General features: G+C 51.7%; 2 protein-coding genes across 3 annotated transcripts in view; one reads left to right on the top strand and one right to left on the bottom strand.

Annotated features, from left to right (window-relative positions):
• The window catches only part of LOC307078225 (3',5'-cyclic-AMP phosphodiesterase 4C-like), a 24146-nt gene extending 4286 nt beyond the window's left edge, over window positions 1-19860 (top strand). Inside the window, exons 3-17 of one of the 2 annotated variants that reach the window (XM_079739935.1) lie at window positions 1-37; window positions 6647-6814; window positions 7445-7481; window positions 7711-7784; window positions 8056-8105; window positions 8935-9047; window positions 10669-10762; window positions 11712-11869; window positions 12497-12595; window positions 13113-13277; window positions 13595-13694; window positions 13918-14072; window positions 14976-15098; window positions 15714-15896; window positions 16431-19860. The exon at window positions 1-37 is cut by the window's left edge and continues 184 nt beyond it. In XM_079739935.1, the coding sequence (XP_079596061.1) occupies window positions 1-37; window positions 6647-6814; window positions 7445-7481; window positions 7711-7784; window positions 8056-8105; window positions 8935-9047; window positions 10669-10762; window positions 11712-11869; window positions 12497-12595; window positions 13113-13277; window positions 13595-13694; window positions 13918-14072; window positions 14976-15098; window positions 15714-15896; window positions 16431-16739 (1865 nt within the window). In that variant the 3' untranslated portion in view covers window positions 16740-19860. Of the gene's footprint in view, window positions 38-346; window positions 889-6646; window positions 6815-7444; window positions 7482-7710; window positions 7785-8055; window positions 8106-8934; window positions 9048-10668; window positions 10763-11711; window positions 11870-12496; window positions 12596-13112; window positions 13278-13594; window positions 13695-13917; window positions 14073-14975; window positions 15099-15713; window positions 15897-16430 lie in introns of those variants that run through there. The other variant, XM_079739936.1, reaches the window with a different exon arrangement.
• Window positions 19861-20591: 731 nt separating this feature from the next.
• ifi30b (IFI30 lysosomal thiol reductase b) lies at window positions 20592-25039 on the bottom strand (the record flags this gene model as incomplete). Its single annotated transcript, XM_079739948.1, has 7 exons — window positions 20592-20651; window positions 20976-21044; window positions 21735-21881; window positions 22221-22310; window positions 22801-22872; window positions 23159-23341; window positions 24902-25039. The coding sequence occupies 7 exons, from the start codon at window positions 25037-25039 to the stop codon at window positions 20592-20594; spliced, it is 759 nt and encodes a 252-aa protein (XP_079596074.1).
• Between the last annotated feature and the right edge of the window lie 525 nt (window positions 25040-25564).

Here is a 25564-nt window from a genome sequence, read left to right as displayed (position 1 = left end):
TCTACAACCAGGCTCTAGCAGAACGGGACGACCCCAGGTCAGTCTGATACCTCTCTCTCTCTCTCTCTCTCTCGCTCTCTCTCTCGCTCTCTCTCTTTCTCTCGCTCTCGCTCTCTCTCTCTTTGTCTCTCTCTCTCATTGTATGTTGGTAGGTTTATGTAATTGGTACAGGCTAGGGGTCAGTGGATACAGGGATTAGTGGACATAGGGGTGAGTGAATAAAACCTCGGGGTTACGTTGAGAAGTGGATGCGGGAGGCAAGTGACATGTAGTGCGCGCGCACATCTCGCTCTGGCGCGATCCTTACTCTCTTGCGCGTCGCGCGCCCCACACACCGACCGCGTCTCGCAGCCCGAGCGCAACGAATAATAACATGACCGAATAATAACGTGACCTAATGATAACGTGACCGCTTAGCGACAGCGACGCTGCGACGCACCGGAGACAGAAGAGTTCACGGAATCATCATCACCTGGTTTTTACTTTAAGAACCACTTTCCGCTCGTGAGTTCGGTTATTTACCGGACGGTAACCGGAGAGCCACGCAGCTCAACATGCAACCGCAACGGGAGACGAGTCCGACCAATTATTGACGATCCTCCGGTCCCAGTCTCCAGTCCGAGTCTCCGGTCCCCGGTCTCTGGTCCCCTCACCTCTCCGGTGAAGTACCGCGGGTGTCATGGACCTGTCCCCCCTCACCCGGGAGAGCGCAGGACTCGCCAGAGCCCCTAAACACCTGTGGCGTCAGCCTCGGACCCACATCCGAATCAAGACGCGGTTCCACTCCGACAACGAGCGCTACCTGAGCCGCGACCGGGACCGGACCCTGGACAGACCGCGTCCCGGGCTGAGGAGACCCCGCATGTCCTGGCCCTCCTCGCTCAAACGGTAACCAAACACCCGACTAGTGTAGGGGGGGTCGACCCGGACTAGTGAGGGGGGGGGGTGTTAGAAAGAGTGTGTTAGTGTGTGTGTGTTAGTCTTAGTGTGTGCGTGAGTTAGTGTTAGTTGGTGTGTTAGTGTGTGCGTGAGTTAGTGTTTGTGTGTTAGTGTTAGTGTGTTAATGTTAGTGTGTGTGCTAGTGTTAGTGTGTGTTAGTGTTAGTGTGTGTTAGTGTTAGTGCGTGCATGTGTGTGTGTGTTAGTATGTTAGTGTTAGTGTGTGTGTAAGTGTGTGTTTGTGTGTGTTAGTGTGTTAGTGTGTGTGTGTTAGTGTGTGTGTGTGTTAGTATGTTAGTGTTAGTGTGTGTGTTAGTGTTAGTGTGTGTTTGTGTGTGTTAGTGTGTGTGTTGGGGGTCATTTGTTTGCTGCGTTATCGACGCGGACAACAAGGGAAAGAAGGCTGTCTTGGGGGGGCTGGGGGCGGGGTCAGGGTCTCAGCGGGAGGCGTCGGCTGCAAGGTGGGGCGCCACAGGAAGGAACATGTATCAGGTGACATCGCACCTCGAGGGAGGAGCCTTCTCCTCTCACACCTCCTCTCTGCTGCAGCTCACAGACACAGAAACCTCCGCCGTCACATATAGATCTGTAGTTTATAGATCACGTACAGATCTGTATTTTATAGATCACGTATAGATCTGTAGTTTATAGATCACGTACAGATCTGTATTTTATAGATCACGTATAGATCTGTAGCTTATAGATCACATATAGATCTGTAGTTTATAGATCACATATAGATCTGTAGTTTAAAGATCACGTAGAGAACTGTAGTTTATAGATTACATATAGATCTGTAGTTTATAGATCACGTATAGATCACATATAGAGCTGTAGTTTATAGATCACAGCTTAGATCTGTAGTTTATAGATCACATATAGACCTGTAGTTTATAGATCACAGCTTAGATCTGTAGTTTATAGATCACATATAGATCTGTAGTTTATATATCACATATAGATCTGTAGTTTATATATCACATATAGATCTGTAGTTTATAGATCACGTATAGATCTGTAGTTTATAGATCACAGCTTAGATCTGTAGTTTATAGATCACATATAGATCTGTAGTTTATAGATCACATATAGATCTGTAGTTTATAGATCACGTAGTTCTTGTATGTGTATATGAGCACAAGAGGTCGTGTCTTTGCAGCGGTGGTGTTGGTCTTTTCAGTGATTGGTTCTCTTTGCAATAACGTGTATTTAATGATCTGCTCAGCTGTTAATAAGCTTACATTTCAGACGCCTAAAATGATGTTGAGCCAAATGAGTTTGAAGCCAGTCGGTCTAGAACATAATGACCTGAGTGTGGAGATATCGTCCACAAAGGAAACCAGACGGTCATTAGTTTGGAACGCAGCCCGCGGACACCCTTTAATATTCAGGATCAGGATTAATGATTTCATCATATTCTAGACACTCCCCCCTGGCTCCACTGACCAGAGGCTCCACCCCCTGATGGAGCTGGGGGGTGATGGGGGGGGAGGTGAGAGGGAGAGGAGGTGAGAGGACGTGAGAGGGTGAGGGAGTGAGAGGGTGAGGAGGTGAGAGGGTGAGGAGAGGGTGAGGAGGTGAGCGGGTGAGGAGAGGAGGTGAGAGGGTGAGGAGGTGAGAGGGTGAGAAGAGGAGAGGGTGAGGAGAGGAGAGGGTGAGGGAGTGAGATGGAGAGAAGGTGAGGAGGTGAGAGGGTGAGGAGAGGAGGTGAGAGGGTGAGGGAGTGAGATGGAGAGAAGGTGAGAGGGTAAGGAGGTGAGAGGGTGAGGAGGTGAGAGGGTGAGGAGGTGAGCGGGTGAGGAGAGGAGGTGAGAGGGTGAGGAGGTGAGAGGGTGAGGAGGTGAGAGGGTGAGGAGAGGAGGTGAGAGGGTGAGGAGGTGAGAGGGTGAGGAGGTGAGAGGGTGAGGAGAGGAGGTGAGAGGGTGAGGGAGTGAGAGGAGGTGGTGACAGACAGGTGGGGGCGGTACAGACAGACAGGTGGGGGCGGTGCAGACAGACAGGTGGGGGCGGTGCAGACAGACAGGTGGGGGCGGTGCAGACAGACAGGTGGGGGCGGTGCAGACAGACAGGTGGGGGCGGTGCAGACAGACAGGTGGGGGCACTGGTAGCGGGCGTCGATGGCCCCTCCCTCAGGGCCCTTCTGTTTACCGCCGGGGAGCTGCTGTTGCCGTGGAGACGGCGACACGCAGGCTGACTGACAGCCGGTGAGCTGAAGCCTGTCCCCCCCACCCTCCCCTGTGTGTGTGTGTGTGTGTGTGTGTAACGGCGGTGTGTGTGTGTATGTGTGTCACGGCGGTGTGAGTGTGTGTGTGTGTGTGTGTTTGTGTCACGGCGGTGTGTGTGTGTGTGTGTGTGTGTGTGTGTGTCACGGCAGTGTGTGTGTGTGTGTGTGTGTGTGTGTCACGGCGGTGTGTGTGTGTGTCTGTGTGTGTGTGTGTGTCTGTGTGTGTGTGTGTGTGTGTGTGTGTGTGTGTCTGTGTGTGTGTGTGTGTGTCACGGCGGTGTGTGTGGGTGTGTCTGTGTGTGTGTGTGTGTCACGGCAGTGTGTGTGTGTGTGTGTGTGTGTGTGTCACGGCGGTGTGTGTGTGTGTCTGTGTGTGTGTGTGTGTGTGTATGTGTCTGTGTCTGTGTGTGTGTGTGTGTGTGTCTGTGTGTGTGTGTGTGTGTCACGGCGGTGTGTGTGGGTGTGTCTGTGTGTGTGAGACCATGCTCTGTGCAGCAGCCGCGGGTTTGATTCCCGTGTGTGCTCCTGTCCTTCGTGTGGTTGCCTCTCATATTGCTCATGGAGAACGTTCTGCGTTCCTTCTGCGTGGTTCCATCGCCACGGGGGTCCCGGTCCGTCGGGACCCCCCCTGGAGGAGAGGTCTTCTGGGTTCCTGAGGACCTGACGATCTCACAGAACCACTGAGGGCCCGGACCAGTGGTCCTCCACTGGACCACGAGGTTGGGGCCGGTGTTCGGTCTCCCCCCACCCCTCCCCCCCAAACAGATGTGTGTCGGCTCACATCTGGTCATCGTCACCCTCCCACGTCCTCACCGCGTTATTCTGGGATCTGCATTCGATCCTCCTCCTCTTCAAGAGCTCCACAGCAGCCTCTGGGAGACCGCCCCCCTCCCCTCGGCCCGGTCCGGGTGGGGCGGGTCCGGGTGGGGGCGGGTCCCGGTGGGGGCGGGTCCGGGTGGGGGCGGGTCCGGGTGGGGGCGGGTCCCGGTGGGGGCGGGTCCGGGTGGGGGCGGGTCCGGGGGCAGCGACAGCAGGAATGCCTGGAGCTGGTTCCTACACGCTGCAGCGCTGCCTGTTCCGACCCGTCTTAGAGGAGAAGTACTCCTCGCCTGTGGGGGTGGAGCTCTGCTGTGGGGGAGGAGCCTTGCTGTGGGGGTGGAGCTCTGCTGTGGGGGAGGAGCTCTGCTGTGGGGAGGAGCCTTGCTGTGGGGGTGGAGCTCTGCTGTGGGGGAGGAGCCTTGCTGTGGGGGTGGAGCCTTGCTGTGGGGGTGGAGCCTTGCTGTGGGGGTGGAGCTCTGCTGTGGGGGAGGAGCCTTGCTGTGGGGGTGGAGCCTTGCTGTGGGGGTGGAGCTCTGCTGTGGGGGTGGAGCCTTGTTGTGGGGGAGGAGCCTTGCTGTGGGGGTGGAGCCTTGCTGTGGGGGTGGAGCCTTGCTGTGGGGGAGGAGCCTTGCTGTGGGGGAGGAGCTCTGTCCTCCTGACGGCTCTGTCGTGCGACTCCTTGTGGATTTGGTTCATTTCTGCCAGGTGCTGAGGTGGTCACTCTGACTGCGGGGGGGGGGCGGCTCTAACAGGCGCTGTCCGCTACAGGCCGCCCCTCAGTCTGAGGGGGGGTTGGGGGGGGGAGGGGATGGGGGGGTGGAGTGGGGTAGGGGGGATGGGAGGTGATAGTCCCGCCCAGGAGGAAGTTGGTGTTGTTTGCCGCTGCACTTCCTGTTTCAGGTGGTCCCACATTGGTCTCTCTGAACCCACCGTCGTAGGACCAGGGTGTGAGTGAGTTTGTGTTTACGTGCCTGTGCATGTATTTGTGTGTCTGTAGTATTCGACTGTGTGTCTGCGTGTCTCAGTGCGTGTGTGTGTATTTGGGTGTGTCTGTTTGTGTGTGTGTGTATTTGTTTTGGTGTGTGCATGCTTCAGACAATGTAGTCTGTCCGGTAGGGGTGTGAATCTGTGCTTCAGTGATTCGATTCGATTAACGATTTAGTAGTTGGCGATTCGATTCAAGGACTTTTTTTTTTTTTTTAACGATTCGATTCGATTCGATTCAGTAACTTTTAACCAAAATTCTATATCCATGAAATAAACATGCAATAATGTGAGTGAGACTATCTGTATTCGTCTGAAAGGTGGAAAATAAACAGACAACAGAATTACTTATTAAACATATTTATTCTATAAAAAAAATATTTTATGCTGAATACAAAAATGTAATTAAACATTGCTCAGTTATTTTGAACATTTTTCAATAGGCTACATACTGGCAGGGGAGAGAGTGGGTGGATGGGTGAGTGAGTGAGTGAGTGAGTGAGTGAGTGAGTGAGTGAGTGAGTGAAAACGAGGGAGGCATCTGATTGGCTACAGAGAGTTCCTTGATGAAAAAAATGCATTTGTGAATCCGGCCACGTCAGGAGAGTCTCAAAAATCCACATATAAATACAGACCAGTTCACACACAAATGGAAACAAGTTCACAAATGAAAAGCGGCTTGTTAATTCAAGTTTAACAGTTTGTATATAAATGTAACAACATCCAAATGCATTTTGATGAAAATTGCAAACTATTTTTAAATTTATATATTTATGGATTTATATTGCTTTTATTTAAAACAAGACACATTTGTGTGTGGATCAGAAATGTGTTTGTGAAACTTATTTTTGTTTATGGATTTATGTTTATACATTTATACATACCGATATCCATTTGTGTGTGCATTGAAATGTATTTGTGAGAAGAGAGTAATTTATATATAAATTACAAAATGCATTTGTGAACCCTTCTCTGTGCATTCATTATTAATGAGACTGTTCTGACCCCATATACTTCTGTCCGGTCCTTGGGCAAGTCACTGCAGGATTCGTCGTTTTTCCTCGTCCCAGCCCCGGCCCCTCCTAGCACCCCCTCTAGTGGCTGCTCCTGGGAGCACAACACTCTGTAAAATGTGTCTGAGAGCCCCCTCTAGTGGCCGCTCCTGGGAGCACAACACTCTGTAAAATGTGTCTGAGCGCCCCCTCTAGTGGCCGCTCCTGGGAGCACAACACTCTGTAAAATGTGTCTGAGAGCCCCCTCTAGTGGCCGCTCCTGGGAGCACAACACTCTGTAAAATGTGTCTGAGAGCCCCCTCTAGTGGCCGCTCCTGGGAGCACAACACTCTGTAAAATGTGTCTGAGCGCCCCCTCTAGTGGCTGCTTCTGGTATTGATATTTAGGAATATGTTTTGTTGTAGTTGTAGTTATTTATATATATTGATACGTTCTAGTTATGTATAAGTATTGATTAGTTATTAGTTAAATATATATAATAAATGTATATATATATTAATATATATTGATAATTTCTAGTTATGAAAAGGTATTGATTACTTAGTAGTTCTATCTATATCTATATACATATATATGTATATATTAATATATATTAATATATATTGATGAGTCCTAGCTATTAGTCGTGTATGTGTCATTAAAGACATCGGTCTGTCTCCTGGCTGTAGCTCTGATGTGGAGAACGGTCTCTCGGGGGGCCGCAGCCCGCTGGAGCCGCGCCCCGGCCTGGTCCTTCAGGCGGGGCAGCGCCGCGAGTCCTTCCTGTACCGCTCCGACTCGGACTACGACCTGTCCCCCAAGACGTGCTCCCGGAGCACCTCCTCCCCCGGCGACCTGTGAGCTCCTCCTCTAACATCACCCTGCTGTACCTCCTTTCCCTTCTCCTCCTCTCCTCCTCTCCCTCTCTTCCCCTCTCTCCTCCTCTCCTCCCCTCTCTCCTCTCCTCCCCTTCTCCCCTCTCTCCTCCTCTCCTCCCCTCTCTCCTCTCCTCCCCTCCTCCCCTCTCTCCTCCTCTCCTCCCCTCTCTCCTCTCCTCCCCTCCCTCCTCTCCTCCCCTTCTCCTCTCCTTCTCTTCCTCTCTTCCCCTCTCTCCTCCTCTCCTCCCCTCTCTCCTCTCCTCCCCTCCTCCCCTCTCTCCTCCTCTCCTCCCCTCTCTCCTCTCCTCCCCTCCTCCCCTCTCTCCCCCTCTCCTCTCTCCTCCTCCTCTCTCATCCTCTTCTCTCCTCCCCTCTCTCCTCTCCTCCCCTCCTCCCCTCTCTCCCCCTCTCCTCTCTCCTCCTCCTCTCTCATCCTCTTCTCTCCTCCCCTCTCTTCTCCCCTCTCTCCTCCTCTCTCTCTCTTCTCTCCTCTTTCTCTATCCAACAAGTTCATACCTCAGTATTACATTTGTCTGTCTGTCCCTCTGTTTGTCCCTCTGTCTGTCTATCTGTCTGTCTGTATGTCCATCTGTCCCTCTGTCTGTCCAGGCACGGAGAGGACATGATAGTGACTCCATTTGCCCAGGTCAGTTCCCTTCTCCTTCCTCCCACTAACAAGACCAACCCCCAGGGGGTCTTACCTCACCACTACTAACAATTTCTGCCTGTCTCTCTGTCTGTCTGTCTGTCTGTCTGTCTGTCTGTCTGCCTGTCTGCCTGTGTGTCTGTGTGTCTGCCTGTCTGTCTGTGTGTCTGTCTTTCTGTCTGTCTGTCTGTCTGTCTGTCTGTCTGTCTGTCTGTCTGTCTGTGTGTAGATCCTGGCCAGCCTGAGGACTGTGAGGAGTAACTTTGCGTCTCTGACCGACCTGCAGGACAGAGGGAACAGCAAGTAAGAGACTGACTGACTGACTGAGAGACTGACTGACTGACTGACTGACTGACTGACTGACTAAGAGACTGACTGACTGACTGACTGACTGAACAGCTGACTGACTGACTGACTGACTGACTGACTGAACAGCTGACTGACTGACTGACTGACTGACTGACTGACTGAACAGCTGACTGACTGACTGACTGACTGACTGAACAGCTGAATGACTGACTGACTGACTGACGGACTGACTGACTGATAACTGACCTAATGTCTGTTTCCACAGCAGGCGGTCATCAGTAAGTCAGCCTCCTGCCTGTAAACCGTCTTCACCAGGTTAGACTCCGTCTCAACAGGAAGTAGAATCCACTGCATGGCTGAATGTGATGATGTTCACCTGCTGTTCACCTGCTGTTCACCTGCTGTTCACCTACTGTTCACCTGCTGTTCACCTGCTGTTCACCTACTGTTCACCTACTGTTCACCTGCTGTTCACCTACTGTTCACCTGCTCTCTGCTGTTCACCTGCTGTTCACCTGCTGTTTACCTGCTGTTCACCTACTGTTCACCTGCTGTTCACCTGCTGTTCACCTGCTGTTCACCTGCTCTCTGCCGTTCACCTGCTGTTCACCTGCTGTTCACCTGCTGTTCACCTACTGTTCACCTGCTGTTCACCTGCTGTTCACCTGCTCTCTGCTGTTCTAATGCTGTTCACCTACTGATCACCTGCTCTCTGCTGTTCCCCTGCTGTTCACCTGCTGTTCACCTGCTGTTCACCTGCTGTTCACCTACTGTTCACCTGCTCTCTGCTGTTCACCTGCTGTTTACCTACTGTTCACCTGCTCTCTGCTGTTCACCTGCTGTTCACCTGCTGTTCACCTGCTGTTTACCTACTGTTCACCTGCTCTCTGCTGTTCACCTGATGTTCACATGCTGTTCACCTGCTGTTCACCTGCTGTTCACCTGCTGTTCACCTGCTCTCTGCTGTTCACCTGCTCTCTGCTGTTCATTTGCTGACACCTTCTGTGTCCTCTTTAATGTGACCTTCGGTGTGACCTTTGGTGGGACCTTTGGTGTTACCTTCGGTGTGACCTTCGGTGTGACCTTTGGCGTGACCTTTGGCGTGACCTTTGGCGTGACCTTTGGCGTGGCCTTTGCTCTCCAGAGGAGCCGTCCCGGAGGCTGGCGGTGGAGACAATGGAGGAGCTGGACTGGTGTCTGGACCAGCTGGAGACGCTGCAGATCAGGGACTCAGTCAGCGAGATGGCCTCCCACAAGGTGCTACACACACACAACACAAGTCCCACAACACAGTACACACACTACACAATAAACACTACACACTACACTACACACAGCAAACACTACACTACGCTACACTACACAATAAACACTACACACTAAACTATACACAGTAAACACTACACTACGCTACACTACACAATACACACTACACACTAAACTACACACAGTAAACACTACACTACACTACACTACACAATACACACTACACACTAAACTACACACAGTAAACACTACACTACGCTACACTACACAATAAACACTACACACTACACTACACACAGTAAACACTACACTACGCTACACTACACAATAAACACTACACACTAAACTACACACAGTAAACACTATACTACGATACACTACACAATAAACACTACACACTAAACTACACACAGTAAACACTACACTACGATACACTACACAATAAACACTACACACTACACTACACACAGTAAACACTACACTACGCTACACTACACAATAAACACTACACACTAAACTACACACAGTAAACACTACACTACGATACACTACACAATAAACACTACACACTACACTACACACAGTAAACACTACACTACGATACACTACACAATAAACACTACACACTAAACTACACACAGCAAACACTACACTACGATACACTACACAATGAACACTACACACTAAACTACACACAGCAAACACTACACTACGATACACTACACAATGAACACTACACACTACACTACACACAGTAAACACTACACTACGATACACTACACAATAAACACTACACACTAAACTACACACAGCAAACACTACACTACGATACACTACACAATGAACACTACACACTAAACTACACACAGCAAACACTACACTACGATACACTACACAATGAACACTACACACTACACTACACACAGTAAACACTACACTACGATACACTACACAATAAACACTACACACTAAACTACACACAGCAAACACTACACTACGATACACTACACAATGAACACTACACACTAAACTACACACAGTAAACACTACACTACGATACACTATACACTTAACACACTACACACTATACAATACATATTAGCTGCAGGCCGTAATAAAAAAATGTTTACGGCTGCAACGGGGCCCGGCTGTAACGGGGCCCGGCTGTAACGGGGCCCGGCTGTAACGGGGCCCGGCTGTAACGGGGCCCGGCTGTAACGGGGGGGCCCGGCTGTAACGGGGCCCGGCTGTAACGGGGCCCGGCTGTAACGGGGCCCGGCTGTAACGGGGGGCCCGGCTGTAACGGGGGGGCAGGCTGTAACGGGGCCCGGCTGTAACGGGGCCCGGCTGTAACGGGGCCCGGCTGTAACGGGGGGGCCCGGCTGTAACGGGGCCCGGCTGTAACGGGGCCCGGCTGTAACGGGGCCCGGCTGTAACGGGGCCCGTCTGTAACGGGGCCCGGCTGTAACGGGGCCCGGCTGTAACGGGGCCCGGCTGTAACGGGGCCCGGCTGTAACGGGGCCCGGCTGTAACGGGGCCCGGCTGTAACGGGGCCCGTCTGTAACGGGGCCCGGCTGTAACGGGGCAGGCTGTAACGGGGCGATGTGTTCAGTTCAAGCGGATGCTGAACCGGGAGCTGAACCAGCTGTCAGAGACCAGCCGCTCAGGGAACCAGGTCTCAGAGTTCATCTCCTCCACCTTCCTGGGTCAGTAGCACCTCCACCCAACCCCACCTCCACCACCTCCCCCTCCACCCAACCCCCCCTCCACCACCTCCACCACCACCACCCATCACCTCCACCCCAAACTCCACCACCTCCACCACCACCACCTCCACCCCCACCTCTGCCAGCACCACCTCCACCCAGCACCACCTCAATCCATTACCTCCATCCAGCATCACCTCCACCCATTACCTCCACCCAGCACCACCTCAATCCATTACCTCCATCCAGCATCACCTCCACCCATTACCTCCACCCAGCAACACCCCCACCACCATCTGTGTGTGTGTGTGTGTGTGTTAATGTATGTGTGTGTTAATGTGTGTTTGCATTAATGTGTGTGTGTGTTGATGTGTGTGTTAATGTGTGTCTGTTAATGTGTGTGTGTGTTGATGTGTGTGTTAATGTGTGTGTGTGTGTGTTAATGTGTGTTTGCGTTAATGTGTGTGTTACTGTGTGTGTGTGTGTTAATGTGTGTGTGTGTTGATGTGTGTGTTACTGTGTGTGTGTGTGTTCATGTGTGTGTGTGTTGATGTGTGTGTTAATGTGTGTGTGTGTGTGTTAATGTGTGTTTGCGTTAATGTGTGTGTTACTGTGTGTGTGTGTGTTCATGTGTGTGTGTGTTGATGTGTGTGTTACTGTGTGTGTGTGTGTGTTCATGTGTGTGTGTGTTGATGTGTGTGTTAATGTGTGTATGTTAATGTGTGTGTGTGTGTGTTCATGTGTGTGTGTGTTGATGTGTGTGTTACTGTGTGTGTGTGTGTTCATGTGTGTGTGTGTTGATGTGTGTGTTAATGTGTGTGTGTTAATGTGTGTGTGTGTTGATGTGTGTGTTAATGTGTGTGTGTGTTCATGTGTGTGTGTGTTAATGTGTGTGTGTTAATGTGTGTGTGTGTTCATGTGTGTGTGTGTTACTGTGTGTGTGTTCCAGAGAGGCAGCAGGATGTAGACATGCTGGCTCCGCCCCTTCAGGAGAGGAGGAGGAGGCCTATGTCTCAGATCAGTATGAGGAAGACCGCCCCCGCCCCCGCCCTACTCTCCATCCCCCGCTTCGGGGTCAGCCCCCCCCACGAAGACATGCTGGCTCAGGTACAAACACACACACACACACACCACACACGCAGATACACACACAGATACACACACACCACACACACACACACACACACAAACAAAGTATGTCCCAGCCGAAAAGGATGCAACATGAATGAGCGGGCCAGAGTAGGGTTCACCGTGAACAAACGGTTCATTTCGTATTCCCAGCGTGCAAACGATTAACAAAAAACACAGATGCTCAAAACGTCTGCGCCAGATCTGCGTCCAATCAGCCTAATCAGACACGCCCACACCCCTGATTGAAGCAAGAACATCAAGCATTAGGACAAAGAAGGCCAGAGAGCCGTCACACACACACACACACACACAGACACACACAGACACCCTTTCCTAACTGTGTATGTGTATCTGTGTGTGTGTTTGTGTGTGTGTATACATGTGTGCATGCGTGCGTCTGTGTGTGTGTGTATCTTTGTGTGTGTGTGTGTGTGTGTGTGTGTGAGTGTGTGTGTGTGTGTGTGAGTGTGTGTGTGTGTGTGTGTGTGTGTGTGTGTGTGTGTGCGTGTCTGTCTGTCTGTCTGTCTGTCTGTCTGTCTGTCTGTCTGTCTGTGTGTGTGCGTGTGCGTGTGCGTGTGCGTGTGTGTGTGTGTGTGTGTCCAGGACATGGAGGACCTGGGTCAGTGGAGTCTGGACATCTTCAGGATTGGAGAACATTCTGGAGACCGACCGCTGACCGTCCTCATGTACAGCATCTTCCAGGTAGGCTCAGAGGTCAGAGGTCATGACCTTAATCTTCCAGGTAGGCTCAGAGGTCAGAGGTCATGACCTTAATCTTCCAGGTAGGGTCAGAGGTCATGACCTTCATCTTCCAGGTAGGGTCAGAGGTTATGACCTTCATCTTCCAGGTAGGGTCAGAGGTCATGACCTTCATCTTCCAGGTAGGGTCAGAGGACATGACCTTCATCTTCCAGGTAGGGTCAGAGGTTATGACCTTCTTCTTCCAGGTAGGGTCAAAGGTCAGGGTTAGTGTTAGTTAAGGTTAGTATTAGTTAGGGTTAGTTAAGGTCAGTATTAGTTAGTGTTAGGGTTAGTTAAGGTTAGTAATCGTTAGGGTTAGTTAAGGTCAGTATTAGTTAGTGTTAGGGTGAGTTAAGGTCAGTATTAGTAAGGGACGCTGTTACTTATGGTTAGTATTAGTTAGTATTAGTTGAAATAGTTAGGGTTAGGGTTAGTTAAGGTAAGTATTAGTCAGGGTTAACCCTCTGCTCCCTGTTAGGAGCGAGGCCTCCTGCAGTCGTTCAGGATCCCAGCAGACACCTTCCTCAGCTTCATGCTGACCCTGGAGGACCACTACCACCACGACGTGGCCTACCACAACAGCCTGCACGCCGCCGACGTGGTGCACTCCACCCACGTGCTGCTGTCCACCCCCGCCCTGGAGGTGAGTGGTGCCCTCCACCCGCCTGCTGCTGTCCACCCCCGCCCTGGAGGTGGGTGGTGCCCTCCACCCGCCTGCTACTGTGAGGTGTCCCTACGCCCCCCCCTGACTGCTCCTGACCAGCTGGCTGTCGCCCTGGGGGGCTGACTCCGCCGTCCGGGTGTGAATGTGTGAATGAATGGGTGAATGTTGCTTTGGATAAAAGCGTGAGCAAAATGCCCTGAATGTAATGGAAATGTAATGTTATTGTAATGATAATGTAATGTAATGTAATGTTATTGTAAGGTAAATGTAATGTTATTGTTAATGTCTCCCACCAGGAGGTCTTTACCAGCCTGGAGATCATGGCCGTGCTGTTCGCCAGTGCCATCCACGACGTGGATCACCCCGGACTCACCAACCAGTTCATGGTCAACACCAGTAGGTCTTAGTCTCTGGTAACACTAACCAGTAGGTCTTAGACCATGGTAACATTAACCAGTAGGTCTTAGACCATGGTAACACTAACCAGTAGGTCTTAGACCATGGTAACACTAACCAGTAGGTCTTAGACCATGGTAAGACTAACCAGTAGGTCTTAGACCATGGTAACACCACAGCCATGGTCCATCTGATACCAGACCACAGCCTGTACCTCCTGCAGGCTCGGAGCTGGCCCTCATGTACAACGACTCGTCGGTGCTGGAGAACCATCACCTGGCCGTGGGCTTCAAGCTGCTGCAGGAGCACAACTGTGACATCTTCCAGAACCTCGGCAGCAAGCAGCGCCACTCGCTGCGCAAGATGGTCATCGACATGGTGAGGCTGGGTGCTGGAGCCGTTTACTACAGTGTTACCCTGTAGTGTTACACTAGTGTTACCCTGTAGTGTTATCCTGTAGTGTTACCCTGTAGTGTTACACTAGTGTTACCCTGTAGTGTTACCCTGTAGTGTTACACTAGTGTTACCCTATAGTGTTACCCTGTAGTGTTACCCTGTAGTGTTACACTAGTGTTACCCTGTAGTGTTACCCTTTAGTGTTACACAAGCGTTACACTAGTGTTACCCTGTAGTGTTACACTAGTGTTACCCTGTGTGTTACACTACAGTGTTACCCTGTAGTGTGACACTAGTGTTACCCTGTGTGTTACACTACAGTGTTACCCAGTAGTGTTACACTAGTGTTACCCTGTAGTGTTACCCTGTAGTGTTACACTAGTGTTACCCTGTAGTGTTACCCTGTAGTGTTACACTAGTGTTACCCTGTAGTGTTACACTAGTGTATACTTTAGTGTACAATAGTGTAACATCATAGTGTTACACTACAGTGTAACACTATGATGTAACTAACACCACTGTTCTCAAGGACCTTCTACAGTGTAAGGTCCTTGTGTAATGTTACTCTCTAGTGTAACACTATAATGTTAAACTGTAGAAGGTCCTTGAGAACACTAGTGTTACACTATAGTGTTACACTGTAGTGTAACACTGTAGTGTAACCCTACACTGTAACACTTCAGTGTAACACTAGTGGTACACTGTAGTGTTATACTGTTGTGTCACACTGTAGTGTGTTACACTAGAGTGTTACACTACAGTCACTGGTACACTGGTCCAGTCCGCCTCCTCTCTGAGGACTGTGGACTGACACCGGGCGGCCCGGGACCAGAGGGACTGAGACGTGACTCGTTGTTGGTGTCTGCTTGTTTCCACGGTGACCAGGTGCTGGCAACAGACATGTCCAAACACATGAACTCCCTTGCGGACATGAAGACCATGGTGGAGACCAAGAAGGTGACCAGCCGGGGGGTCCTGTTGCTGGACAACTACTCGGACCGCATCCAGGTGAGCCTGGAGCTGCTGGTTAGCCTGTAGCCTTTAGCTACCGGGCTCCCCGAGGCTAGGAATGGAGGGGTCCTGCCTTCTAGGGGAGCCGGTGTCTAATGACCTGCACTGAGCTATGAGCCTCTGTACCGGGCTAATGCTATCTGGAGAAGAAGCGGAGTTTCTCCCAGGCTCTGCAGAACGTCATGTATCATGGTCATGTTGTAGATTCCCCAGAACATCATGCAGGTTATGTAGGTCCTGGAGAACCTCATGTAGGTTCTTGTTGTAGGTTCTCCAGAACCTCATGTAGGTTCTTGTTGTAGGTTCTCCAGAACCTCATGTATGTTCTTGTTGTAGGTTCGTGTTGTAGGTTCTCCAGAACCTCATGTAGGTTATTTTAGGTCCTCCAGAACCTCACGTAGGTTCTTGTTGTATGTTCTCATTGTAGGTTCTTGTTGTAGGTTCTCGTTGTAGGTCCTCCAGAACCTCATGTAGGTTCTCGTTGTAGGTTCTTGTTGTAGGTTCTCCAGAACCTCATGTAGGTTCTTGTTGTAGTTTCTCGTTGTAGGTCCTCTAGAACCACATGTAGGTTCTTGTACGTCCTCCAGAACCTCATGTAGGTTCTCGTTGTAGGTTCTCCAGAACATGGTGCACTGTGCTGACCTGAGCAACCCGACCAAGCCGCTGGCTCTGTACCGGCGCTGGACCGACCGCATCATGGAGGAGTTCTTCACCCAGGGCGAGCGAGAGCGGGATGAGGGCTTGGAGATCAGCCCCATGTGTGACAAACACAACGCCTCGGTGGAGAAGAGCCAGGTCTGTAGAACCTCACGGATACATGGACCTTCTACACATACATACAGAGCTTCATTATCCTCATGCACATATCTTAATATATAGAACCTTCTCCAGATAAAATGAGATTCATTATCCTCATTTACATATCTAAATATATATAACCTTCATTATCTACTCTCTATACCCTTCATTATCTACTCTCTATAACCTTCATTATCTCAATATATGTACCAATATTTACATGAATGATCTACATATAACGGTAACCTACACCTCTCAGGTAATGAGCTTACCCTAACCCTGACCCTGACCCTAACTCCTGTCCCCTGACCCTATCCCTGACCCTAACTCCTGACCCCTGACCCTAACTCCTGACCCTGATCCTAACTCCTGACCCTGACCCTAACTCCTGACCCTGACCCTAACTCCTGACCCTTGACCCTAACTCCTGACCCTGATCCTAACTCCTGACCCTGACCCTAACTCCTGACCCCTGACCCTATCCCTGACCCTAACTCCTGACCCCTGACCCCTGACCCTGTGTTGCCCCAGGTGGGCTTCATCGACTACGTGGTCCACCCTCTGTGGGAGGCCTGGGCCGACCTGGTCCACCCCGACGCCCAAGAGCTGCTGGACGCCCTGGAGGACAACCGGGAGTACTACCACAGCATGATGCCTCGGAGCCCCCCCCAGGGGCCCGCCCCCCCAGGGGCCCCGGGGTCGGACGCTCCTCCTGCTGCACCTCCTGCCGGAGACAAGTTCCAGTTCGAACTCACTCTGGAGGAGGAGGAGGAGAAGGAGGAGGAGGAAGAGGAGGAGGGAGGGAAGGAGGAGGAGGGACAGGAGGAGGAGAACACGTAACCCCTGACGACGGCCTGGTGCCTCCAGGGGTTACCGTGGGAACGGGAGGTGCAGCTGATCGTGTTTTCGTTCTCTAATAAAGACTGTGATCAGCAGAGACCCTTTAGACTGGAGGCTCGCCTCTCTCCCCATGACCCCTGACCCTAACCCTGACCCCGACCCCTGACCCTGACCCTAACCCTAACCCCTGACCCTAACCCTGACCCCTGACACTGACCCTGACCCTAACCCCTGACCCTAACCCTGACCCCTGACACTGACCCTAACCCTAACCCCTGACCCTAACCCTAACTCTGACCCCCGACACTGACCCTAACTCCTGACCCCTCACCCTTGGAAGGTACCGGACAAACGCTGACTTCCTCCCATCCGATGCGGCCCCCTAGAGGCCCCCTAGTGCCCCCCCAGCGCCCCCCTAGCGGCCCACACGGTCCATGAACATTTATTTGATGTGATTTTATTTACAAAACAATCCCTTTATTGTATTTCAAGCGTCGCTTCCTGCAGCGCAGCTGAGATGAGTTCAGAAGATAAGGGCGAGCAAAGGGCCGATCAAGTGACCTCAAACCTCAGGTCAGGAGACTCAACGTCTAACGTAGCCCCGACCCCCTGGTCGTCCCAGCGTCCACAGTGCCCACAGCGTCCATAGCGTCCACATCGTCCACAGCGCCCACAGCCGTCAGCCTCACCACGTGTTGAGGCCTTGTGGGGGGGCCGTCCCCGGACCTCGGGGGACAGCGGTGGCTGAGAAGGTTTGAGGACTGATGGTTGAACATCGATCCAAACAGACAGCAGTGCACGGTGTTCTCTCAATGAGTGGGTGCTCTGTGATGGCACCTTGCACCCTTCTTGAATCAATAGGGGAAGAGGTTGTGATACCGGTTGTTCTTAAGATGGTGGTCAGAGGGGAACTCGGAGGGGAAGTTCTGCTGCCAGCGTTGATCCCCCTCCCCCGGTCCCTTGGGGATGATGTCACTAGTTGCTGATGTCATATGCTGCCAGTAGGTATTAAAGTAAACCAGAACAACGAGGTAGGGGTTGGCTAGGTGGTCGACTGGTCGGCTAGGCCCTACATTAACCAACCAGCTAGCCTCGTACCGACAACCTTTTAAAAATGACTTTTTGACGAGATGATTGTCTCAATGCCTCACACTTTTATTTACAAATACTGATCAACTTTATAACAACCAGATTAACCGCTCTCTGTCTGACTTCCATATTTTAAACTATTTTAGACTCTTTTCTAACTTGTAGCTTCCTGGTAGCAAAGTGAGAACCGCTAGGCTGTCCACAAGGTGTTGTAATTAGGGCTGGGCAATTTAACGTGTTAATTACGCGTTAACGCAATCTTATTTCACGCGATTAACACAAATTGACACATTAACGCACGTTCTCTTGTTTTTTTTTACTTTGATTTTGAAAGGTTTTGCCCAAATAATGTCAACAATCGTAACAGAAATCGTTTTTGTTTTTAGTTCCACTCAATTAAAATTCAATTACACTTGCAGTAAATTACTTTTAATCTTTGCACAGCCCTATACCTAACCACATGACGGTTGATAAGAATGCCGTTAGGGAGTTCCAGCCCTCTGTCCATCTCAAAATGTTTAATCAGTTGTTCTTATTCCTATTTCTTACTCCTAATAGTTATTTGCATTAGCATAAGCTTCAGATACAGGGTAAGCATTAGCTTCTGATACAGGTTGGCTATGTGTTCCGCTGATACAGGGTTAGCATTAGCTTCTGATACAGGGTTAGCATTAGCTTCGGATACAGGGTTAGCATTAGCTTCTGATACAGGGTTAGCATTAGCTTCTGATACAGGGTTAACATTAGCTTCTGATACAGGGTGGTTATGTGTTCCGCTGATGCAGTGTTAGCATTAGCTTGTGCTCTGTATTGTTCTAACAAAGGCTCAGCATTACCTTGTTCTTTGCTGATTCTTGGTTGGCATTCGATTATGCTGTGCTAATACAGGATTGGGAGGGGGCGTACCTATGTTCCCCGGGTTCTATGTTCCCCGCTTTGTATGTGACTGGGGAACATAGGACCCTGTGAGCAAATCTTTTTTTCGTAGGACGGTAGGGGCAAGTACCGCCTTTTTCGCCTCTGATTTGCCTGTGATTGGTTAGAATGTCTCTCCTCCGATTGGTTATGGTTACCCTAACCATAACCCTAAACCTGACCCTTACCCTTTGCACCCGGGGAACATAGGACCTGGGGAACATAGGGACGACCCAGATTGGGATTAGCTTGTGCTGTGCTAATACAGGGTTAGCATTTGATTGTGGTGTGCTTATACTGGGTTAGCATTAACAGCTGCTGTGCCAATACAAGGTAACCTTAAGCTTGTGCTCTGCAAAAACAGGGTTAGCATCAGTTTGCGAAGTGCTAATTATAATTAGCATTAGCTTGCGGTGTGCTAACACCGGGTAAATACTACCATGTCCAATTAGATCTCCATGCTTATCTCGTGTCCCGTCCTCGATTGGTTCTTAACAATATTTATTCTGAGCGAAGAGACAAAGTACTGTAAAGCAGGGGTTCCCAACCATTTTCTTCCAAGGACTGGCATAATCATATAAAAAATTATCATATTCAAAACAAATGAAAGCAACAGCAAAGAAATGCTTGAGTCTCAGGCTCCCTTCAACAATTTAATAATATAAAATAATACAATTTATAAGAGAAGCACAAGAAAAGTCACCTGAGACTTATTTCATATTTCGGGTTCTAGCTGATCCGGGGACCGGCTCCGGCCCGGGGACCGGCTCCGGCCCGGGGACCGCGGGTTGGGAACCGCTGCTGTAAACATATGAAGCTGTGGAGCCTGAGGGTCCAACCATGTATCCATGAGCCCCACCCTGGTGTCTGTGCAGATTTACATCAACTGCCTTTTGTTTCATGATGTTTAACCATAATAATAGTGGGAGTTCAGAGTGTTTTAAGTGGAAAATAAATGAAATTGAAATTCTACATCTGACAATTTAGCTTCTGCGTTGCTATTCAGAGACAAAGTTACTGTCAGGTTTTAGTGTACAATTCCTTCTACGACTATTTGCAGTCATTTACATTTGTTTACCTTCAGGGTGTTTAGCAGACGCTTTTATCCAAAGCAACTTAAAAAGGGGTACATTAGTTAGAAGAAGGAGGAACAATATTGACAGTCGAGCAACTTATTGTCAAAAGCAGAAAAATCAACCTTTGAAATGGACAATGTTTTAATATTTATTGATAGGTTGGTGGTACAAATTTTAAGCATTGCTTAGCTTCTCCAAAGAATGACAATCATCCCTGAAATGTGAACATGATTTGTGATCCAGGGATCAATAACTGATATTTAGTTATTGTAAATTCAAACTATGAACCAGTAAAAGGTTTGGACTGTTCAAAACGTACTATTGATAAAGTTGTGTTCAAACTGTTCTTGACATAAAGCGGGATTACATCATTTGGAAATACAAAAGTAAATTTAGTAGTTAAAAGATTGAATGGTCATTCTAACGTTAGTTTTATTCAGGCGCTAGGTGAGCTCTGTCAGCTAGCTCAGTTAGCGCTACTTGCTAATTTTAGCTCTATTAGATAGCTCTGTTAGTGCTACTTGCTAATGTTAGCTCGTTAGATAGCTCTGTTACTGCTACATGCTAATGGTAGCTCTTTTAGATAGCTCTGCTACATGCTAATGTTAGCTCTGTTAGATAGCTCTGTTAGCGCTACATGCTAATGTTAGCTGTTAGATAGCTCTGTTAGCGCTACATAATAATGTTAGCTCTGTTAGATAGCTCTGTTAGCGCTACATGCTAATGGTAGCTCTGTCAGATAGCTCTGCTACATGCTAACGTTTGGCAGGGTTCAGCAGAGGCTCCGGTCCAGTCTGACTGGCGCTCCGGTGCACGCCGGCGGCTTCCCTCCCTGGAAACAACAGCAGCCAATCAGGACAAGGCATTAAGAACCATCACACCCTCAGGTGAGGGAGGGGTGAGGAGCAGGGAGGAGAGGGGAGGACGGGGGGAGGGGTGGGGGAGGAGGGGAGGAGCAGGGAGGAGGAGGGAGGAGAGGGGAGGGGGGAGGAGGGGAGGAGCGGGGGAGGAGAGGGGAGGAGAGGGGGAGGGGAGGAGGGGAGAAGCAGGGAGGAGAGGGGAGGGGGGAGGAGGGGAGGAGCGGGGGAGGAGAGGGGTGGGGGGAGGAGCAGGGAGGAGCGGGGGAGGAGGGGAGGAGAGGGGGAGGTGCACTCGCCTTGTAGAGGTCACACACCAGGTGGAACAGCGACCCCAGGGCCCGGTCCTGGACCTCCTCCTTCAGCTCCTGTCAACACACACATGTCAACCCAGGCCCAGGTCCTAGACCAGGTCCATGTCCTAGACCAGGTCCAGGTCCTAGACCAGGCCCAGGTCCTAGACCAGGCCCTAGACCAGGCCCAGGTCCTAGACCAGGCCCAGGTCCTAGACCAGGTCCTAGACCAGGTCCTAGACCAGGTCCAGGTCCTAGACCAGGTCCTAGACCAGGCCCAGGTTCTAGACCAGGTCCTAGACCAGGCCCAGGTCCTAGACCAGGTCCAGGTCCTAGACCAGGTCCTAGACCAGGCCCAGGTCCTAGACCAGGTCCAGGTCCTAGACCAGGTCCTAGACCAGGTCCTAGACCAGGCCCAGGTCCTAGACCAGGTCCAGGTCCTAGACCAGGTCCAGGTCCTAGACCAGGTCCTAGACCAGGCCCAGGTCCTAGACCAGGTCCAGGTCCTAGACCAGGTCCTAGACCAGGCCCAGGTCCTAGACCAGGTCCAGGTCCTAGACCAGGCCCAGGTCCTAGACCAGGTCCTAGACCAGGCCCAGGTCCTACACCAGGTCCAGGTCCTAGACCAGGTCCAGGTCCTAGACCAGGTCCTAGACCAGGTCCAGGTCCTAGACCAGGTCCAGGTCCTACACCAGGTCCAGGTCCTACACCAGGTCCAGGTCCTAGACCAGGTCCAGGTCCTAGACCCCCCCAGAGGAGGCTCACCCCGTTGAAGGTGACCCAGGGGACGTGGGGGGGCTTCAGGGCCCGGGTCCGGGCGGCGTGGGTCCTCATCAGCTGGACCCCCTGCCCCCCCGCCGTGCAGCTCTCCACCGCTGCCCAGCGCAGCGCCGGGGCGTACAGCTCCACGCACTGCAGACAGGAAGTGGTCTTCAGCAGACAGGAAGTGGTGAACAGCAGACAGGAAGGGGACTCTGAGCTGGGCCCCAGCTATAGGTGATATAGCTTTAAAGATTAAAAAAATACCAAAATCTTTGATTAACGAGTGAGGGGAGTGACAGGGTGAGGGTGAGAGAGGTCGAGGGAGAGTGAGAGGGTGAGAGTGAGTGAGAGGGTGAGAGTGAGTGAGAGAGTGAGTGAGAGGGTGAGAGTGGTGAGGGAGGTGAGAGTGAGTGAGAGGGTGAGGGAGAGTGAGAGGGTGAGGGAGAGTGAGAGGGTGAGGGTGGGTGAGAGGGTGAGGGAGTGACTCACCGGTCTGGCGGCCTGGAGGAGGTGGGCGGCGGCCTCCATGCAGTGGATGATCTGGAGGGAGGCGGGGCCGGCCAAGTGGAGGATGCAAGCCTGAGGAAACGCTGACGTCACTTCCTGCCACTAGGGTTTCCCCCAGAGACAGGAAGCAGGGGACAGGAAATAGTGGAGAGGAAGCAGGGACAGGAAGAAGTGGAGAGGAAGCAGGAGACAGGAAGTAGTGGAAGGGAAGCAGAGAGAGGAAGTCAGGGAGAGGACCTTTGTTTTGAATGTTTTGAAGGAGGAGGAGGACGAGGTGGAGGAGAGGGAGGCTACACCAGGAGGAGGAGGTGGAGGTGGAGGAGGAGGTGGAGGAGGCTCCATAGAGGGAGGCTACACCAGGAGGAGGAGGTGGAGGTGGAGGAGGAGGTGGAGGAGGCTCCATAGAGGGAGGCTACACCAGGAGGAGAAGGAAGAAGCTCCAGAGAGGGAGGCTACACCAGGAGGTGGAGGTGGAGGAGGAGCAGGAGGAGGTGGAGGAGGAGATGGGGGAGGAGGTGGAGGAGGCTACACCAGGAGGTGGAGGTTAAGAGGTGGTGTAGACCTCCATCATGTTGCTCTGGCACTCTGCCTCTCCCTGCTGACAGCTGAAGGGCGCGGTCGCATTCTGCAGCTCCTGGGGACACAGAGGAACCCAGAGAGGAGCTGAGGTTAGGAGGTCCAGGACCAGGACCAGGTCCTACACCAGGTCCAGGACCAGGACCAGGTCCTACACCAGGTCCAGGAACAGGACCTGGTCCTGGACCTGGTCCTGAACCTGGACCTGGTCTAGGACCTGGTCTTGGTCTAGGGCCTGAACCAGGACCAGGGACAGGACCAGGTCCTATACCAGGTCTAGGGGTCAGCGTTAGGGTCAGGGTCTGGGTCAGGGTCTGGGTCAGGGGGGGTCCTAGTGGGGGTACCTGAGTGTTTCCGTAGGGGACCAGTGTGAGCTCCATGATGTCCTGCAGCAGGGTCCAGGTGGGGAACAGCTGCTGGGTGAGGAACAGACGGCAGCCCGGACACAGGCTGTCGTAGTACAGCGCCACCGCCACCGGGGGGCGCCGCTGACGCGTGGCGCTCAGCTCCATGCACTGCTTCTGGACCTGGAGGGAGATCACAGCCCTGAACACCACAGAGGACCGACCCCCCCGAGGACTGGACCCCGCCCCAGAGGACTGGAACAACCCCCCAGAGGACTGGACCAACCCCCCAGAGGAATGGAACAACCCCCCCCCAGAGGACTGGACCAACCCCCCAGAGGACTGGACCAACCCCCCAGAGGAATGGAACAACCCCCCAGAGGACTGGACCAACCCCCCAGAGGAATGGAACAACCCCCCCCCAGAGGACTGGACCAACCCCCCCCAGAGGACTGGACCAACCCCCCAGAGGACTGGACCAACCCCCCCCAGAGGACTGGAACAACCCCCCCCAGAGGACTGGAACAACCCCCCAGAGGACTGGACCAACCCCCCAGAGGACTGGAACAACCCCCCAGAGGACTGGACCAACCCCCCAGAGGACTGGAACAACCCCCCCCCAGAGGACTGGACCAACCCCCCCCAGAGGACTGGACCAACCCCCCAGAGGACTGGACCAACCCCCCAGAGGACTGGAACAACCCCCCCCCAGAGGACTGGACCAACCCCCCCCAGAGGACTGGACCAACCCCCCAGAGGACTGGACCAACCCCCCAGAGGACTGGAACAACCCCCCCCAGAGGACTGGAACAAGCCCCCCAGAGGACTGGACCAACCCCCCCCAGAGGACTGGACCAACCCCCCAGAGGACTGGACACCCCCCAGAGGACTGGAACAACCCCCCCCTAGAGGACTGGACCAACCCCCCCCCCCCCCCAGAGGACTGGACCAACCCCTAGAGGACTGGACCAACCCCCCCCCCCACAGGACTGGTTAAGAACTGAACCCTAAACAGTTGTCCAGGTTCTGTTCTTCAGGGTTAAACAGTGAGCAGATCAAGCCGCCCAACCAGAAGTCACATGTTCCTCATGAGGCTCCTTAATCTAAGCCTTCTGCTTCCTATTTGAGGTCAGACCAGGAGAAGCTGTGCTGAAGGAAAACGCCTTCAGCAGCAATTGAAAACATTCCCGTTTGGAGTTCTGCTCTGACCTTTACCTTCAGGGCGTTCAGCAGACGCTTTGACCCAGAGAGACGTACAATAAGTACATTAGTCAGGAGAAGAGAAACAACAATATATCTCTGGCAGTAAGAATCAATCAAAAGTAAAGACACAATCACTAGGTTAACCCATTCCCCGTATACAACACAGATAGCTAGGGTAAGATGCCACACGACTAAGTACTATAACTAAGTACAACATACAATAAGTGCGTACATTAAGTAGGAGGGGTGGAAGGGGGAGGCTCAGAGTCCAGGTGAGTCTACAACAAATCGTTTGGTGCCACTTTTGTGCAAACATTTTTTGAATAAAAAACATCAGTAGTCTTGAGCGATCAGAAGTCCGATTATGTAAAACTCAAACAGGTCAGAGCATAACGAATGAGTTAGCACAGCTAAACTGATACCAGGACCAACATGTTAGAGAAGGTTAGTTTAGGTGTTGGGTTAGAGATGGTTAGTTAAGGTGTTCTAGGTTAACACTGTCTAAAGAGCGAAGGCAGGCAGCCTGAGCTGAGGACCCACCTGGCACTGGAGGGCGATCTGCAGAGACCGGCACCACTGGGAGGGGGGGTACGGGCAGGATGCCTTCCTGGGGGAGCCCCCCGCACACATCTCCATGACAACCAGCAGACACAGGGCCGCGCCGCGCCCCAGAGCCATGGTCGAGGACCCCAACGATACCAGCCTCTGGTTCACTGGTTCACTGTAACGAGCTGAGAACGATACCAGCCTCTGGTTCACTGGTTCACTGGTTCACTGTAACGAGCTGAGAACGATACCAGCCTCTGGTTCACTGGTTCACTGTAACGAGCTGAGAACGATACCAGCCTCTGGTTCACTGGTTCACCGGTTCACTGGTTCCCTTCAACAGGCTGGAGAACGCTCAGAGCTCCTGGTCTTCTGGTTCTCTGTGACGAGCTGCAGACTCTGGGAGCGATGGGATGTTCTGCACTAATTACTAAATTACATCAATGATCAGCGACCGCCTGCATCACATGATACCACATCACAGAGTACTACTACACAGAGTACTACTATAGTACCACAACACAGAGTACTACTCTAGTACCACAACACATTGTACCACTTCACAGAGTACTATTAAACTGAGTATTACTATACTACCACAACATAGAGAACTACTATAGTACCACTGCACAAGGTACTACTATAGTACCACTACAC

The sequence above is a fragment of the Pollachius pollachius genome (genome assembly GCF_949987615.1).
Source record: "Pollachius pollachius genome assembly, chromosome: 7".
NCBI classification, from domain to species: Eukaryota; Metazoa; Chordata; class Actinopteri; order Gadiformes; family Gadidae; genus Pollachius; species Pollachius pollachius.
The sequence above is the reverse complement of the archived record's forward strand: the minus strand, read 5'-3'. Positions and strand labels throughout refer to the sequence as shown.